General features: G+C 42.9%; 1 protein-coding gene across 10 annotated transcripts in view; it reads left to right on the top strand.

The window, feature by feature from the left end:
- LOC138737196 (serine/threonine-protein kinase MRCK alpha-like) overlaps positions 1 to 19,109 on the top strand; it is a 653,014-nt gene that overhangs the window by 397,192 nt on the left and 236,713 nt on the right. For 5 of the 10 annotated variants that reach the window (XM_069887837.1, XM_069887843.1, XM_069887841.1 and 2 more), the window contains exons 6-7: positions 5,505 to 5,598; positions 6,281 to 6,310. In XM_069887837.1, the coding sequence (XP_069743938.1) occupies positions 5,505 to 5,598; positions 6,281 to 6,310 (124 nt within the window). The remainder of the gene's footprint in view (positions 1 to 5,504; positions 5,599 to 6,280; positions 6,311 to 19,109) is intronic. The other 5 variants (XM_069887840.1, XM_069887847.1, XM_069887844.1 and 2 more) reach the window with 1 other exon arrangement.

Below are 19,109 nucleotides of genomic sequence, written 5' to 3'. Positions count from 1 at the left end.
ACCCTCATGAGCATTTTCTCCTCGGCCATCAGAGCATTTTCATTCATCGGCAAACATTTGTAAACACCAAGCATTCTTTTAAAACATTTCTTTGTGTTACACCTTTTTAACTTAATATGAATAAAGAGTAATTACTTTGTTCAACTCGTCTTCTTGCAGTATTGATCCACACAGTCAATCACCCATCTGACCTGATTTAACTATAATCGAACGTTGTTCGCTTTGGTATAGAACAGAAGGACTAGAAATGGGAAAGACATTTTTCGAAGGGCAAAGCAATTTGGATTTCTGTTCCTTGGAGTTTAGAAGAACGAGGATAACCTTATTCAAATATTGTAAGGGAGCTTATTGGGTAGATTTTCATTAGTGGGAGAATATCGAACAAGGGAACGTAGTGACAAAATAAAGGGTCTGTCATTAGAACTAAATGGTATAGAAATTTCTTTTCACAGAGGTTAGGGAATTTTCTGAATCCTTTGCCTCATGAGGGCAATGGATGCCAGATCTTTAGATATGTAAGGTGGAGACAGAAATGTTTAAAAGATTTATGGGGACTGGCACAGAAGGATTGAGGCTAGCAGAGATCAGCTGTGATGATATTGAATGGCATGGCAGGCTTGAGGAGCTGAGTGGCCTACTATTTTATTTTTGTTTTCAAGCTTGCTTGATGATTGATGTCATCATGAGCCATCTCATCACTTAACACCACTTTCCTGGATTTTCCTATGTTTCCCTGAAGTGGAGATTACTCCTGATGTGCCTTGTAGAAGGTGGATGGAAAAGTTTTGAAGTGGCAGGGGGCTGAATCCCTCGCAGAGAAGATACCCAGACTCTGACTTGCTCTTACAACTATGGCATTTACATGGCTGGTCCAGTTCAGTTTTTGGTCAGGTAAAGGCTATACTGCTCTCTGGGTGAGGAAATACCTTCTCTCACAAATGATCTCCATATTTTGAGTCTCCAGCATCTGGTTCTAGACATCCCAGCCAAGGGAAATATCATCCCTGAATACCTTCTCAAACCCAGTAAAGATTTTGTATATTTCACTGAGATCCTTCTAAGCTTGAGAGAGTATGAGCATATACTACTTAATCTCTTTTCATAGGGCAACCCTCACCCCCTTCCACCTGCCCCAGGCTTACATTACTTTATTCCAGGTGTAGTCTTAGAAGGACCTGACATATTTACATTCTCTATATGATCTCTTCAGGGTCCTATATAATTAAAAGTAAGACATCTTCACTTTTATAGTAGTGTCCTCATACAATAAAAACTATAGTGTGTGTCTTCCCAGTTGCTTTTTCTAATAGATTTGCCATAAATCCTAATAATGTTTGTGTCAGAGTTTGTCACATGCGTTCAGAAAGGTTTCCTAAATCAATATATTGAGGACCCTAACTAGAGAGAGTAAAATACTGGATCTACTATTAGGGGAAAAAAAGTTTGAAATGCTTGTAAAGGAACAGTTTGGATCTAATGATCATAATGCCATTAGTTTCCAGATAATTATAGAAAAAAGATAGTTCTGGTCTTTGGGTTAAAATTCCAAAATTTGGAGAAAGGTCAGTTTTGATGGTATCAGAAAGGATTGAATAAGTGTGAATTAGGTCAGCTTGTTTTCTCGTAAAGGTGTGATTAATAAGTTGGAGTCTTCAAAAGAGACATTTTGAAAGTACAGAGTTTGCATGTTCCTGACAGAATTAAAGGTAAGCCTAACAGGTATGTTGAAGTTGTTTGTATAAGACATTTGTGAGGCCAAAAAACTGTTGGTGAAGCCAAATTTTGAGTATTGTGTGCAGTTTTGGTGACTTTCCCACAGAAAAGTTATCAATAAGGCTGAAAAAATGTTGAAAAAATGTAGAAGGATGTTGCCAGAACTTGAGTTATAGGAAAAGGTTGACTAGGTTAGGACTTTATTCCCTGGAGCAGCAGAGAAGCAGGGGAGATTTGATAGAGGTATATATACAGTACTCCAAATTTGGCCTCACCAATGCCTTGTACAATTTAATATATGTATATATGTATATATACAAAATTATGAGGGGTGTAGATAGGGTAAATACAAGCAAGCTGTTTTTCCTGAGGTTGGGTGAGACAAGAACTAGAGCACATGGGTTAAGGTGAAAGGAGAAATGTTAAGGGGAACATTAGGGGGAACTTCACTCAGTGTGATGAGAGTATGGAATAAACTACCAGCAGAAGTGTTCAATGTGGGTTCAGTTTCAACATTTAAGAGACATAGGAGGGAAATGGAGGGCTTTGGTCTGGGTGCACGTCCATGAATTTAGGCAGAATAAGTAGCTTGGCATGACTAGATAGGCCGAAGGGCCTGTTTCTGTGCGATGATTCAGTCATTAAGAGCCCTCTTACTTTGATTAAAACTAACTTTAGCTTTTGTTAGACACCAGTGGCCTTGCCTTCTTGAACTTGCATTGTGTATACAAGGAGCTATTTTTTGAGGTAATTCCATACACCCCAATACACATCAGCTTCTCTATGTTCACGGGATTGAAATTTGATACTCTATTTGCTATTTTTCCTTGTTATATACTCCGGAAGGAAAGCAAACCAAATATAATTTGTCTTTAATATTACCAACTTTAATTGCCTTTCTAAAAGGAATAAAATGATTTAAGATGTGATCTTTGGATTTTTGGTACATGAGCATTTTTTTTATAATGACCTCAAGGGAAAAACTGGCTTTGGGGAATTATAACTCAGTCCAGGAGTGGGAGAGAAGTTGATTAATATTGCCAGAGATACGGTGATTAACTTACCAGTGGGAGGAAGTTGGAGAAACGGTTGTGACCTCTCATTTATCTGGTGGTTTCAGCTGCACTTCATCATGTAAATGGTCAGATTTTTTTCCCAGGCTAGGGGAGTTTAAAAGTAGAGGGCATAGATTTAAGATGAAGAGGGAAAGATTTAGAGGGGACGTGAGGGGCAACTTTTTTTCACACAGTCTAGACTAATACCTAGAGTCGCAGAAAATGTCCTCCCAGAATCACAATGTGGCTTTCGCGCAAACAGAGGAACTACTGACATGGTCTTTGCCCTCAGACAGCTCCAAGAAAAGTGCAGAGAACAAAACAAAGGACTCTACATCACCTTTGTTGACCTCACCAAAGCCTTCAACACCATGAGCAGGAAAGGGCTTTGGCAAATACTAGAGCACCTCGGATGCCCCCCCAAGTTCCTCAACATGGTTATCCAACTGCACAAAAACCAACAAGGTCGGGTCAGATACAGCAATGAGCTCTCTGAACCCTTCTCCATTAACAATGGCATGAAGCAAGGCTGCGTTCTCGCACCAACCCTGTTTTCAATCTTCTTCAGCATGATGCTGAATCAAGCCAATAAAGACCTCAACAATGAAGACGGTGTTTACATCCGGTACCGCACGGATGGCAGTCCCTTCAATCTGAGACACGTGCAAGCTCACACCAAGACACAAGAGCAACTTGTCCGTGAACTACTCTTTGCAGATGATGCCGCTTTAGTTGCCCATTCAAAGCCAGCTCTCCAGCGCATGACGCCCTGTTTTGCGGAAACTGCCAAAATGTTTGGCCTGGAAGTCAGCCTGAAGAAAACTGAGGTCCTCCATCAGCCAGCTCCCCACCATGATCACCAGCACCCCCACATCTCCATCGGGCACATTGAACTCAAAGCGGTCAACCAGTTTACCTACCTCGGCTGCACCATTTCATCTGATGCAAGCATCGACAACGAGAAAGACAACAGACTCGCCAAGGCAAATAGCGCCTTTGGAAGACTACACAAAAGAGTCTGGAAAAACAACCAACTGAAAAACCTCACAAAGATAAGTGTATACAGAGCCGTTGTCATACCCACACTCCTGTTCGGCTCCGAATCATGGGTCCTCTACCGGCATCACCTACGGCTCCTAGAACGCTTCCACCAGCGTTGTCTCCACTCCATCCTCAACATTCATTGGAGCGCTTTCATCCCTAACGTCGAAGTACTCGAGATGGCAGAGGTCGACAGCATCGAGTCCACGCTGCTGAAGATCCAGCTGCGCTGGGTGGGTCACGTCTCCAGAATGGAGGACCATCGCTTTCCCAAGATATGGCGAGCTCTCCACTGGCCACCATGACAGAGGTGCACCAAAGAAAAGGTACAAGGACTGCCTAAAGAAATCTCTTGGTGCCTGCCACATTGACCACCGCCAGTGGGCTGATATCGCCTCAAACCGTGCATCTTGGCGCCTCACAGTTTGGCGGGCAGCAACCTCCTTTGAAGAAGACCGCAGAGCCCACCTCACTGACAAAAGGCAAAGGAGGAAAAACCCAACACCCAACCCCAACCAACCAATTTTCCCTTGCAACCGCTGCAACCGTGTCTGCCTGTCCCGCATCGGACTTGTCAGCCACAAACGAGCCTGCAGCTGACGTGGACATTTACCCCCTCCATAAATCTTCGTCTGCGAAGCCAAGCCAAAGAAAAAAAGAAGAATTTATACATTTCTGAAATAAAACCCTTCTTCCCTCCATCACGGACCAACATTTCAAGTTTTGATTCTTTAGGTAAACATCTCTCAAAATAATCAATAAACATTGATTTAAGTTGATAATAACAAAAAAGTGTATAATTAGGGATTTGATATTTTTCCTTCAACCCTTCAAATGATTAAAAAAACAGCTCAATTCAAAGCAACTTCCAAATTTAAAAAAAATGATTACAGTGCTGCTCAACTGAAAATTAAAATTAGAATGTTTGATTTAGATAGTCCTGTAACCTGGCTAGATATAAAATTGGAGAGGATAGAAAAGATTATTTTACTTATAAATGGAACAGTAAATTAATTAGTGGTTATAATTCTCCTATTTTATCTCATTTGAAGAGGATTTGGGAAGAGGTAAGTAAAATATTGGGATTCAAGGTGAATTATCTAGATATACGCCTTTGTTTCAGAATAAATGTTTAACTTTTATGGTTGATAGTAACAAATAATCTTCCTTTTTTCCTTATGAAGGGGTAACAATGCAATAATGCCTTGTAAAGATAACGTCAATATGGGAAAATGTCCCAAGGAGCTTCATGGTGCAATTGTTAAGTTACTGGATCAGTAGTACTGAGTAAATAAAAACAAATTGCCGAAATTCACAGCAGGTCAGGCAGCATCTGTGCGAGAGAAATAGAGTTAATGTTACAAAACATTAACTTTTCATCAGTTTTGGATTACCAAAGTCCGAATCCAGAGACATAGAACATTACAGGCCATTTGGCCCTTGATGTTATGCCAACCCAAATATTCCTTTAAAAATTACTAAACCCTTCCTACCCCTTAACCCTCTATTTTTCTTCCATCCATGTTCCTGTCTAAGAGTCTCTTAAATACCCCTAATGTTTCAACCTCCACTATCATCCCTAGCAAGGTATTCCAGGCACCCACAACTCTGCACTGAAAATCTGAAATTTAAAAAAATAAGCTTGTTTTAATAGCAGTAGTGGAACTTTCAAAATCTGTTCTTCTGTTTGTACAGGGACATCAAACCGGACAACATTCTTCTAGATGTAAATGGGCACATCCGACTGGCAGACTTTGGCTCCTGTCTCAAGCTCATGGAAGATGGGACAGTAAGTTAAGAGGAAAAAAAAATGGCACTGCATTTATACTTAGTCAAACTTTGAATGAGACATGTTACATTGTTGTTATTTCTAAATTGTGTGTTCAGAATGCAGACTGATGCTCTACTCATGACATGTATTCATGCTAATCTCCCTTATGCATTCTCCCTCAATGCCGCATTTGCTGTTTCTTAAATCAAGTGTCCCTGTCACTTTGATTTGTTCTTTGAAGACCCAGGTCTCAAAGCAGCTCCAAAAACTATGGGTCCATTATAATTTGAGCCTTATTGATTAAGTGAGCAAATAAAAATTCCACCCAATTAAAATGAGTCCCTAACATACTTCACTAAAACATCCAGGGAGTAAAATGTTCTATGAAGCACCAGGTCAAAAAGTCAGCCAGCTGGATATTGTCGCAGTAAAGTGCCTCTTATTCCAAATACCTGACTGGTAATTGCTTTAAACTAATCTTGTATGTAACAGTGCACTCCGTTATTGTTAAATTTGGACTTGTAAATGGTCTACAATCCAACAATTATTTGTATCTGAGTTATAGATTTAAATTTGTTGTGGAATTTAAATTAATGTTTATGGCAACGAGAAGGCTACATTTAGTAAGATGAGCCAAATGACGTCCCACATCTGTTCTTATTTCTATGATGTGCTCATGTCACGTTCCTTTTTATTTCAGCGAACGATTACTCTACTCAGCAAGGATCAGGTAACCCAGGCAGGCAGCACGATTGTGTGTCTCACGCTCTGTCCACCGGTTTGAGCACTGGGGACCATGCTGCACCTTACCTACACCACAAACCAAACATAGGGCAAGAATGCACAACCACCACAGTCAACATAGCCCCCTTTTTACTAAGGACGGAACATAACATACATAGACCTTTGCCCATATTTTCACACTTTAAATGCTATTCAGCCATGGTCTCACATAAATACCTCATTCACCCATTCCTTTACTAGGAGTAGATACTTCCTAAATCCAGCCCTATACCATCATAAAACCTCACTCACCTAGCCTCTACCTTGAATAAACTCCTTGTTGACCATCCCTTTACCATTGATACCTCACTACTCATCTATTCTTTTAACAAGATTAAATATACACATACAGAAAGTCAGACTTGATATTCTACAGCCTATTCAGACACACAGGTAAATTTTGCATGTCACCATTTTAAATCTCCATGATCCTACAAGACATATTATGGTTTGTTGGTACAGCCCTCCTGAGGCACACCCTGCATGAATGCTTAATTATATATACCTTTAGCTATAGGTGTTCATTTACTCACGTGCGTGCATAAGCATAGACAGTTACACTGCGCTGCCACTGTTGGATCCACAAGCTATATTTTGCCAACACAGTATATAATTGCTACTCACCATTTGTATAATTATTCACTTACTAAATTCTCAATTAAATCTTCTGTGTATTTTTCTAATATATCATTGAAAACAGGTTCTGTATATAAATATGCGTGTGTGTGTGTAATATATACACACACTTGCATGTACAAGTATATGGGAATTGTGACATTGTATCCATTCGTATTATGAATTATATTATTAATGGATACAATGTCACAGTTCCCATATACTTGTACATGCAAGTATTTATTTCATAGTGATCAACTCTTGCAGCTGACCTATGCTGTTCAGGTTTCCTTCATTGAATTTTGAAGGAAAATAAATGTACAAGACATTGGAGAGGCCAAATTTGGAGTATTGTGTGCAGTTTTGGTCTCTTAACTGCAGGAATGTTACCAATAAAATTGGTAAGAGTACAGAGAAGGTTTATTAGGTTGGGTCTTGAGAAAGTGAATGACAAGGAAAGGTTATGCAGGTTGGGCCTTTATTCCCTGGAGCGTAGAAGAATGAGGGGAGATTTAATAGAGGTTTACAAAATGATGAGGGGAATTTTCCATGGCATAAAGTTGCATGTTTTTGCTTGTTTCAAGGTGGCTTTGCTGAGTTATTTTTGCTTCGAGTGCTTGTTGCAATGAGATGATCCTCTCTGTCAGTTGAGGGGAAGTAGGGAAAGATATTCTACCAAGTTTCACAATGACTACTGGATACTTTTCTCACAAACAGAAGAGACAGTAGTTGATATTTTCTATGCATTTTATGTGGCGAATGGTGAAGCTGATTATTTTCTTTGGGGTAAAATTTTGAATGTAGTCATTTTAATGACCAAGGCTTCTTTGAGAGTACCATAGATTTTTAAGATTTCCTCCCAGGCACAAACCTTCCTGACCTGGAAATTTATATTTGTCTTTTCTTCATCGCTGGCACCAAGATCTGGAATTTTCTGAAAACAAGACTATCCTCACCAAGAGGTCACAAAGAGGTCCAAGGCACCACCAGTCACCACCACCGTCTCAAATTGAGAGGGTCAATAAATGTTAATGTTACCCATGTGCTGTGAAGAATGATGTTACTGATCCATTACATGTTCTATATTCCGAAAAATTATTAATACTGTATATTTATACAATAATGTTTATTACTTCATTATAACATGGAAACTTTCATTCTACATTATAGTGTTGTTTGTCACAAAAGGAAAATCTGTTATTTTTAAGATGGTCTGATCTGAAGCTGTGAGAAATAAATAATCTAGCAATAATTGCTACTAAATGGCACGACAGGCCTAAACCGACTTTCAGCAGTTGTCCAGAGGCAGCTACTGTAAGGGATGTTAAAGTCCAAGTTATAGACCTAGTATGGTAGCTAAGTTAGACGGCCAGTTGTCCAGAGGCAGCTACTGTCAGGGATGTTAAAGTCCAAGTTACAGACCTAGTATGGTAGCTAAGTTAGACGGCCAGTTGTCCAGAGGCAGCTACTGTCAAGGATGTTAAAGTCCAAATTACAGACATAGTATGATAGCTAAGTTAGACTGCCAGTTGTCCAGAGGCAGCTACTGTAAGGGATGTTAAAGTCCAAGTTACAGACCTAGTATGGTAGCTAAGTTAGACGGCCAGTTGTCCAGAGGCAGCTACTGTCAGGGATGTTAAAGTCCAAATTACAGACATAGTATGATAGCTAAGTTAGACTGCCAGTTGTCCAGAGGCAGCTACTGTCAGGGATGTTAAAGTCCAAGTTACAGACATAGTATGATAGCTAAGTTAGACTGCCAGTTGTCCAGAGGCAGCTACTGTCAGGGATGTTAAAGTCCAAGTTACAGACATAGTATGGTAGCTAAGTTAGACGGCCAGTTGTCCAGAGGCAGCTACTGTCAGGGATGTTAAAGTCCAAGTTACAGACATAGTATGGTAGCTAAGTTAGACGGCCAGTTGTCCAGAGGCAGCTACTGTCAGGGATGTTAAAGTCCAAGTTACAGACATAGTATGGTAGCTAAGTTAGACGGCCAGTTGTCCAGAGGCAGCTACTGTCAGGGATGTTAAAGTCCAAGTTACAGACATAGTATGGTAGCTAAGTTAGACGGCCATTGTCCAGAGGCAGCTACTGTCAGGGATGTTAAAGTCCAAGTTACAGACCTAGTATGGTAGCTAAGTTAGACGGCCAGTTGTCCAGAGGCAGCTACTGTCAGGGATGTTAAAGTCCAAATTACAGACATAGTATGGTAGCTAAGTTAAATGGGCAGTTGTCCAGAGGCAGCTACTGTCAGGGATGTTAAAGTCCAAGTTACAGACATAGTATGATAGCTAAGTTAGACTGCCAGTTGTCCAGAGGCAGCTACTGTCAGGGATGTAAAAGTCCAAGTTGCAGACATAATATGGTAGCTAAGTTAGACGGCCACTTGTCCAGAGGCAGCTACTGTCAGGGATGTTAAAGTCCAAGTTACAGACATAGTATGATAGCTAAGTTAGACTGCCAGTTGTCCAGAGGCAGCTACTGTCAGGGATGTTAAAGTCCAAGTTGCAGACATAGTATGGTAGCTAAGTTAGACGGCCATTGTCCAGAGGCAGCTACTGTCAGGGATGTTAAAGTCCAAGTTACAGACCTAGTATGGTAGCTAAGTTAGACGGCCATTGTCCAGAGGCAGCTACTGTCAGGGATGTTAAAGTCCAAGTTACAGACCTAGTATGGTAGCTAAGTTAGACGGCCAGTTGTCCAGAGGCAGCTACTGTCAGGGATGTTAAAGTCCAAGTTACAGACATAGTATGGTAGCTAAGTTAGACGGCCAGTTGTCCAGAGGCAGCTACTGTCAGGGATGTTAAAGTCCAAGTTACAGACATAGTATGGTAGCTAAGTTAGACGGCCATTGTCCAGAGGCAGCTACTGTCAGGGATGTTAAAGTCCAAGTTACAGACCTAGTATGGTAGCTAAGTTAGACGGCCAGTTGTCCAGAGGCAGCTACTGTCAGGGATGTTAAAGTCCAAATTACAGACATAGTATGGTAGCTAAGTTAAATGGCCAGTTGTCCAGAGGCAGCTACTGTCAGGGATGTTAAAGTCCAAGTTACAGACATAGTATGATAGCTAAGTTAGACTGCCAGTTGTCCAGAGGCAGCTACTGTCAGGGATGTTAAAGTCCAAATTACAGACATAGTATGATAGCTAAGTTAGACTGCCAGTTGTCCAGAGGCAGCTACTGTCAGGGATGTTAAAGTCCAAGTTGCAGACATAATATGGTAGCTAAGTTAGACGGCCACTTGTCCAGAGGCAGCTACTGTCAGGGATGTTAAAGTCCAAGTTGCAGACATAGTATGGTAGCTAAGTTAGACGGCCACTTGTCCAGAGGCAGCTACTGTAAGGGATGTTAAAGTCCAAGTTACAGACATCGTATGGTAGCTAAGTTAGACGGCCAGTTGTCCAGAGGCAGCTACTGTCAGGGATGTTAAAGTCCAAGTTACAGACATAGTATGGTAGCTAAGTTAGACGGCCATTGACCAGAGGCAGCTACTGTCAGGGATGTTAAAGTCCAAGTTACAGACCTAGTATGGTAGCTAAGTTAGACGGCCAGTTGTCCAGAGGCAGCTACTGTCAGGGATGTTAAAGTCCAAGTTACAGACATAGTATGGTAGCTAAGTTAGACGGCCAGTTGTCCAGAGGCAGCTACTGTCAGGGATGTTAAAGTCCAAGTTACAGACATAGTATGGTAGCTAAGTTAGACGGCCATTGTCCAGAGGCAGCTACTGTCAGGGATGTTAAAGTCCAAGTTACAGACCTAGTATGGTAGCTAAGTTAGACGGCCATTGTCCAGAGGCAGCTACTGTCAGGGATGTTAAAGTCCAAGTTACAGACCTAGTATGGCAGCTAAGTTAGACGGCCAGTTGTCCAGAGGCAGCTACTGTCAGGGATGTTAAAGTCCAAATTACAGACATAGTATGGTAGCTAAGTTAGACTGCCAGTTGTCCAGAGGCAGCTACTGTCAGGGATGTAAAAGTCCAAGTTACAGACATAGTATGATAGCTAAGTTAGACTGCCAGTTGTCCAGAGGCAGCTACTGTCAGGGATGTAAAAGTCCAAGTTGCAGACATAATATGGTAGCTAATTTAGACGGCCACTTGTCCAGAGGCAGCTACTGTCAGGGATGTTAAAGTCCAAGTTACAGACATAGTATGATAGCTAAGTTAGACTGCCAGTTGTCCAGAGGCAGCTACTGTCAGGGATGTTAAAGTCCAAGTTGCAGACATAATATGGTAGCTAAGTTAGACGGCCACTTGTCCAAAGGCAGCTACTGTCAGGGATGTTAAAGTCCAAGTTGCAGACATAGTATGGTAGCTAGGTTAGACGGCCACTTGTCCAGAGGCAGCTACTGTAAGGGATGTTAAAGTCCAAGTTACAGACATCGTATGGTAGCTAAGTTAGACGGCCAGTTGTCCAGAGGCAGCTACTGTCAGGGATGTTAAAGTCCAAGTTACAGACATAGTATGGTAGCTAAGTTAGACGGCCATTGTCCAGAGGCAGCTACTGTCAGGGATGTTAAAGTCCAAGTTACAGACCTAGTATGGTAGCTAAGTTAGACGGCCAGTTGTCCAGAGGCAGCTACTGTCAGGGATGTTAAAGTCCAAGTTACAGACATAGTATGGTAGCTAAGTTAGACGGCCAGTTGTCCAGAGGCAGCTACTGTCAGGGATGTTAAAGTCCAAGTTACAGACATAGTATGGTAGCTAAGTTAGACGGCCATTGTCCAGAGGCAGCTACTGTCAGGGATGTTAAAGTCCAAGTTACAGACCTAGTATGGTAGCTAAGTTAGACGGCCAGTTGTCCAGAGGCAGCTACTGTCAGGGATGTTAAAGTCCAAGTTACAGACATAGTATGGTAGCTAAGTTAAATGGCCAGTTGTCCAGAGGCAGCTACTGTCAGGGATGTTAAAGTCCAAGTTACAGACATAGTATGATAGCTAAGTTAGACTGCCAGTTGTCCAGAGGCAGCTACTGTCAGGGATGTTAAAGTCCAAGTTGCAGACATAATATGGTAGCTAAGTTAGACGGCCACTTGTCCAGAGGCAGCTACTGTCAGGGATGTTAAAGTCCAAGTTGCAGACATAGTATGGTAGCTAAGTTAGACGGCCACTTGTCCAGAGGCAGCTACTGTAAGGGATGTTAAAGTCCAAGTTACAGACATCGTATGGTAGCTAAGTTAGACGGCCAGTTGTCCAGAGGCAGCTACTGTAAGGGATGTTAAAGTCCAAGTTGCAGACATAGTATGGTAGCTAGGTTAGACGGCCAGTTGTCCAGAGGCAGCTACTGTAAGGGATGTTAAAGTCCAAGTTGCAGACATAGTATGGTAGCTAAGTTAGACGGCCAGTTGTCCAGAGGCAGCTACTGTAAGGGGTGTTAAAGTCCAAGTTGCAGATATAGTATGGTAGCTAAGTTAGACGGCCACTTGTCCAGAGGCAGCTACTGTAAGGGATGTTAAAGTCCAAGTTGCAGACATAGTATGGTAGCTAAGTTAGACGGCCAGTTGTCCAGAGGCAGCTACTGTAAGGGATGTTAAAGTCCAAGTTACAGACATCGTATGGTAGCTAAGTTAGACGGCCAGTTGTCCAGAGGCAGCTACTGTCAGGGATGTTAAAGTCCAAATTACAGACATAGTATGGTAGCTAAGTTAGACGGCCATTGTCCAGAGGCAGCTACTGTCAGGGATGTTAAAGTCCAAGTTACAGACCTAGTATGGTAGCTAAGTTAGACGGCCAGTTGTCCAGAGGCAGCTACTGTCAGGGATGTTAAAGTCCAAATTACAGACATAGTATGGTAGCTAAGTTAAATGGCCAGTTGTCCAGAGGCAGCTACTGTCAGGGATGTTAAAGTCCAAGTTACAGACATAGTATGATAGCTAAGTTAGACTGCCAGTTGTCCAGAGGCAGCTACTGTCAGGGATGTAAAAGTCCAAGTTGCAGACATAATATGGTAGCTAAGTTAGACGGCCACTTGTCCAGAGGCAGCTACTGTCATGGATGTTAAAGTCCAAGTTACAGACATAGTATGATAGCTAAGTTAGACTGCCAGTTGTCCAGAGGCAGCTACTGTCAGGGATGTTAAAGTCCAAGTTGCAGACATAATATGGTAGCTAAGTTAGACGGCCATTGTCCAGAGGCAGCTACTGTCAGGGATGTTAAAGTCCAAGTTACAGACCTAGTATGGTAGCTAAGTTAGACGGCCATTGTCCAGAGGCAGCTACTGTCAGGGATGTTAAAGTCCAAGTTACAGACCTAGTATGGTAGCTAAGTTAGACGGCCAGTTGTCCAGAGGCAGCTACTGTCAGGGATGTTAAAGTCCAAGTTACAGACATAGTATGGTAGCTAAGTTAGACTGCCAGTTGTCCAGAGGCAGCTACTGTCAGGGATGTTAAAGTCCAAGTTACAGACATAGTATGGTAGCTAAGTTAGACGGCCATTGTCCAGAGGCAGCTACTGTCAGGGATGTTAAAGTCCAAGTTACAGACCTAGTATGGTAGCTAAGTTAGACGGCCAGTTGTCCAGAGGCAGCTACTGTCAGGGATGTTAAAGTCCAAATTACAGACATAGTATGGTAGCTAAGTTAAATGGCCAGTTGTCCAGAGGCAGCTACTGTCAGGGATGTTAAAGTCCAAGTTACAGACATAGTATGATAGCTAAGTTAGACTGCCAGTTGTCCAGAGGCAGCTACTGTCAGGGATGTTAAAGTCCAAATTACAGACATAGTATGATAGCTAAGTTAGACTGCCAGTTGTCCAGAGGCAGCTACTGTCAGGGATGTTAAAGTCCAAGTTGCAGACATAATATGGTAGCTAAGTTAGACGGCCACTTGTCCAGAGGCAGCTACTGTCAGGGATGTTAAAGTCCAAGTTGCAGACATAGTATAGTAGCTAAGTTAGACGGCAACTTGTCCAGAGGCAGCTACTGTAAGGGATGTTAAAGTCCAAGTTACAGACATCGTATGGTAGCTAAGTTAGACGGCCAGTTGTCCAGAGGCAGCTACTGTAAGGGGTGTTAAAGTCCAAGTTGCAGATATAGTATGGTAGCTAAGTTAGACGGCCACTTGTCCAGAGGCAGCTACTGTAAGGGATGTTAAAGTCCAAGTTACAGACATAGTATGGTAGCTAAGTTAGACGGCCATTGTCCAGAGGCAGCTACTGTCAGGGATGTTAAAGTCCAAGTTACAGACCTAGTATGGTAGCTAAGTTAGACGGCCAGTTGTCCAGAGGCAGCTACTGTCAGGGATGTTAAAGTCCAAGTTACAGACATAGTATGGTAGCTAAGTTAAATGGCCAGTTGTCCAGAGGCAGCTACTGTCAGGGATGTTAAAGTCCAAGTTACAGACATAGTATGATAGCTAAGTTAGACTGCCAGTTGTCCAGAGGCAGCTACTGTCAGGGATGTTAAAGTCCAAGTTGCAGACATAATATGGTAGCTAAGTTAGACGGCCACTTGTCCAGAGGCAGCTACTGTCAGGGATGTTAAAGTCCAAGTTGCAGACATAGTATGGTAGCTAAGTTAGACGGCCACTTGTCCAGAGGCAGCTACTGTAAGGGATGTTAAAGTCCAAGTTACAGACATCGTATGGTAGCTAAGTTAGACGGCCAGTTGTCCAGAGGCAGCTACTGTAAGGGATGTTAAAGTCCAAGTTGCAGACATAGTATGGTAGCTAGGTTAGACGGCCAGTTGTCCAGAGGCAGCTACTGTAAGGGATGTTAAAGTCCAAGTTGCAGACATAGTATGGTAGCTAAGTTAGACGGCCAGTTGTCCAGAGGCAGCTACTGTAAGGGGTGTTAAAGTCCAAGTTGCAGATATAGTATGGTAGCTAAGTTAGACGGCCACTTGTCCAGAGGCAGCTACTGTAAGGGATGTTAAAGTCCAAGTTGCAGACATAGTATGGTAGCTAAGTTAGACGGCCAGTTGTCCAGAGGCAGCTACTGTAAGGGATGTTAAAGTCCAAGTTACAGACATCGTATGGTAGCTAAGTTAGACGGCCAGTTGTCCAGAGGCAGCTACTGTCAGGGATGTTAAAGTCCAAATTACAGACATAGTATGGTAGCTAAGTTAGACGGCCATTGTCCAGAGGCAGCTACTGTCAGGGATGTTAAAGTCCAAGTTACAGACCTAGTATGGTAGCTAAGTTAGACGGCCAGTTGTCCAGAGGCAGCTACTGTCAGGGATGTTAAAGTCCAAATTACAGACATAGTATGGTAGCTAAGTTAAATGGCCAGTTGTCCAGAGGCAGCTACTGTCAGGGATGTTAAAGTCCAAGTTACAGACATAGTATGATAGCTAAGTTAGACTGCCAGTTGTCCAGAGGCAGCTACTGTCAGGGATGTAAAAGTCCAAGTTGCAGACATAATATGGTAGCTAAGTTAGACGGCCACTTGTCCAGAGGCAGCTACTGTCATGGATGTTAAAGTCCAAGTTACAGACATAGTATGATAGCTAAGTTAGACTGCCAGTTGTCCAGAGGCAGCTACTGTCAGGGATGTTAAAGTCCAAGTTGCAGACATAATATGGTAGCTAAGTTAGACGGCCATTGTCCAGAGGCAGCTACTGTCAGGGATGTAAAAGTCCAAGTTGCAGACATAATATGGTAGCTAATTTAGACGGCCACTTGTCCAGAGGCAGCTACTGTCAGGGATGTTAAAGTCCAAGTTACAGACATAGTATGATAGCTAAGTTAGACTGCCAGTTGTCCAGAGGCAGCTACTGTCAGGGATGTTAAAGTCCAAGTTGCAGACATAATATGGTAGCTAAGTTAGACGGCCACTTGTCCAAAGGCAGCTACTGTCAGGGATGTTAAAGTCCAAGTTGCAGACATAGTATGGTAGCGAAGTTAGACGGCCACTTGTCCAGAGGCAGCTACTGTAAGGGATGTTAAAGTCCAAGTTACAGACATCGTATGGTAGCTAAGTTAGACGGCCAGTTGTCCAGAGGCAGCTACTGTCAGGGATGTTAAAGTCCAAGTTACAGACCTAGTATGGTAGCTAAGTTAGACGGCCAGTTGTCCAGAGGCAGCTACTGTCAGGGATGTTAAAGTCCAAATTACAGACATAGTATGGTAGCTAAGTTAAATGGCCAGTTGTCCAGAGGCAGCTACTGTCAGGGATGTTAAAGTCCAAGTTACAGACATAGTATGATAGCTAAGTTAGACTGCCAGTTGTCCAGAGGCAGCTACTGTCAGGGATGTAAAAGTCCAAGTTGCAGACATAATATGGTAGCTAAGTTAGACGGCCACTTGTCCAGAGGCAGCTACTGTCATGGATGTTAAAGTCCAAGTTACAGACATAGTATGATAGCTAAGTTAGACTGCCAGTTGTCCAGAGGCAGCTACTGTCAGGGATGTTAAAGTCCAAGTTACAGACCTAGTATGGTAGCTAAGTTAGACGGCCAGTTGTCCAGAGGCAGCTACTGTCAGGGATGTTAAAGTCCAAGTTACAGACATAGTATGGTAGCTAAGTTAGACGGCCAGTTGTCCAGAGGCAGCTACTGTCAGGGATGTTAAAGTCCAAGTTACAGACATAGTATGGTAGCTAAGTTAGACGGCCATTGTCCAGAGGCAGCTACTGTCAGGGATGTTAAAGTCCAAGTTACAGACCTAGTATGGTAGCTAAGTTAGACGGCCAGTTGTCCAGAGGCAGCTACTGTCAGGGATGTTAAAGTCCAAGTTACAGACATAGTATGGTAGCTAAGTTAAATGGCCAGTTGTCCAGAGGCAGCTACTGTCAGGGATGTTAAAGTCCAAGTTGCAGACATAGTATGGTAGCTAAGTTAGACGGCCACTTGTCCAGAGGCAGCTACTGTAAGGGATGTTAAAGTCCAAGTTACAGACATCGTATGGTAGCTAAGTTAGACGGCCAGTTGTCCAGAGGCAGCTACTGTAAGGGATGTTAAAGTCCAAGTTGCAGACATAGTATGGTAGCTAGGTTAGACGGCCAGTTGTCCAGAGGCAGCTACTGTAAGGGATGTTAAAGTCCAAGTTGCAGACATAGTATGGTAGCTAAGTTAGACGGCCAGTTGTCCAGAGGCAGCTACTGTAAGGGGTGTTAAAGTCCAAGTTGCAGATATAGTATGGTAGCTAAGTTAGACGGCCACTTGTCCAGAGGCAGCTACTGTAAGGGATGTTAAAGTCCAAGTTGCAGACATAGTATGGTAGCTAAGTTAGACGGCCAGTTGTCCAGAGGCAGCTACTGTAAGGGATGTTAAAGTCCAAGTTACAGACATCGTATGGTAGCTAAGTTAGACGGCCAGTTGTCCAGAGGCAGCTACTGTCAGGGATGTTAAAGTCCAAATTACAGACATAGTATGGTAGCTAAGTTAGACGGCCATTGTCCAGAGGCAGCTACTGTCAGGGATGTTAAAGTCCAAGTTACAGACCTAGTATGGTAGCTAAGTTAGACGGCCAGTTGTCCAGAGGCAGCTACTGTCAGGGATGTTAAAGTCCAAATTACAGACATAGTATGGTAGCTAAGTTAAATGGCCAGTTGTCCAGAGGCAGCTACTGTCAGGGATTTTAAAGTCCAAGTTACAGACATAGTATGATAGCTAAGTTAGACTGCCAGTTGTCCAGAGGCAGCTACTGTCAGGGATGTAAAAGTCCAAGTTGCAGACATAATATGGTAGCTAAGTTAGACGGCCACTTGTCCAGAGGCAGCTACTGTCATGGATGTTAAAGTCCAAGTTACAGACATAGTATGATAGCTAAGTTAGACTGCCAGTTGTCCAGAGGCAGCTACTGTCAGGGATGTTAAAGTCCAAGTTGCAGACATAATATGGTAGCTAAGTTAGACGGCCATTGTCCAGAGGCAGCTACTGTCAGGGATGTTAAAGTCCAAGTTACAGACCTAGTATGGTAGCTAAGTTAGACGGCCATTGTCCAGAGGCAGCTACTGTAAGGGATGTTAAAGTCCAAGTTGCAGACATAGTATGGTAGCTAGGTTAGACGGCCAGTTGTCCAGAGGCAGCTACTGTAAGGGATGTTAAAGTCCAAGTTGCAGACATAGTATGGTAGCTAAGTTAGACGGCCAGTTGTCCAGAGGCAGCTACTGTAAGGGGTGTTAAAGTCCAAGTTGCAGATATAGTATGGTAGCTAAGTTAGACGGCCACTTGTCCAGAGGCAGCTACTGTAAGGGATGTTAAAGTCCAAGTTGCAGACATAGTATGGTAGCTAAGTTAGACGGCCAGTTGTCCAGAGGCAGCTACTGTAAGGGATGTTAAAGTCCAAGTTACAGACATCGTATGGTAGCTAAGTTAGACGGCCAGTTGTCCAGAGGCAGCTACTGTCAGGGATGTTAAAGTCCAAATTACAGACATAGTATGGTAGCTAAGTTAGACGGCCATTGTCCAGAGGCAGCTACTGTCAGGGATGTTAAAGTCCAAGTTACAGACCTAGTATGGTAGCTAAGTTAGACAGCCAGTTGTCCAGAGGCAGCTACTGTCAGGGATGTTAAAGTCCAAATTACAGACATAGTATGGTAGCTAAGTTAAATGGCCAGTTGTCCAGAGGCAGCTACTGTCAGGGATGTTAAAGTCCAAGTTACAGACATAGTATGGTAGCTAAGTTAGACGGCCAGTTGTCCAGAGGCAGCTACTGTCAGGGATGTTAAAGTCCAAGTTACAGACATAGTATGGTAGCTAAGTTAGACGGCCATTGTCCAGAGGCAGCTACTGTCAGGGATGTTAAAGTCCAAGTTACAGACCTAGTATGGTAGCTAAGTTAGACGGCCAGTTGTCCAGAGGCAGCTACTGTCAGGGATGTTAAAGTCCAAATTACAGACATAGTATGGTAGCTAAGTTAAATGGCCAGTTGTCCAGAGGCAGCTACTGTCAGGGATGTTAAAGTCCAAGTTACAGACATAGTATGATAGCTAAGTTAGACTGCCAGTTGTCCAGAGGCAGCTACTGTCAGGGATGTTAAAGTCCAAATTACAGACATAGTATGATAGCTAAGTTAGACTGCCAGTTGTCCAGAGGCAGCTACTGTCAGGGATGTTAAAGTCCAAGTTGCAGACATAATATGGTAGCTAAGTTAGACGGCCACTTGTCCAGAGGCAGCTACTGTCAGGGATGTTAAAGTCCAAGTTGCAGACATAGTATAGTAGCTAAGTTAGACGGCAACTTGTCCAGAGGCAGCT

The sequence above is a fragment of the Narcine bancroftii genome, chromosome 6 (assembly GCF_036971445.1).
Source record: "Narcine bancroftii isolate sNarBan1 chromosome 6, sNarBan1.hap1, whole genome shotgun sequence".
Taxonomy (NCBI): domain Eukaryota; kingdom Metazoa; phylum Chordata; class Chondrichthyes; order Torpediniformes; family Narcinidae; genus Narcine; species Narcine bancroftii.
This window is presented reverse-complemented; position numbering and strand designations above follow the sequence as displayed.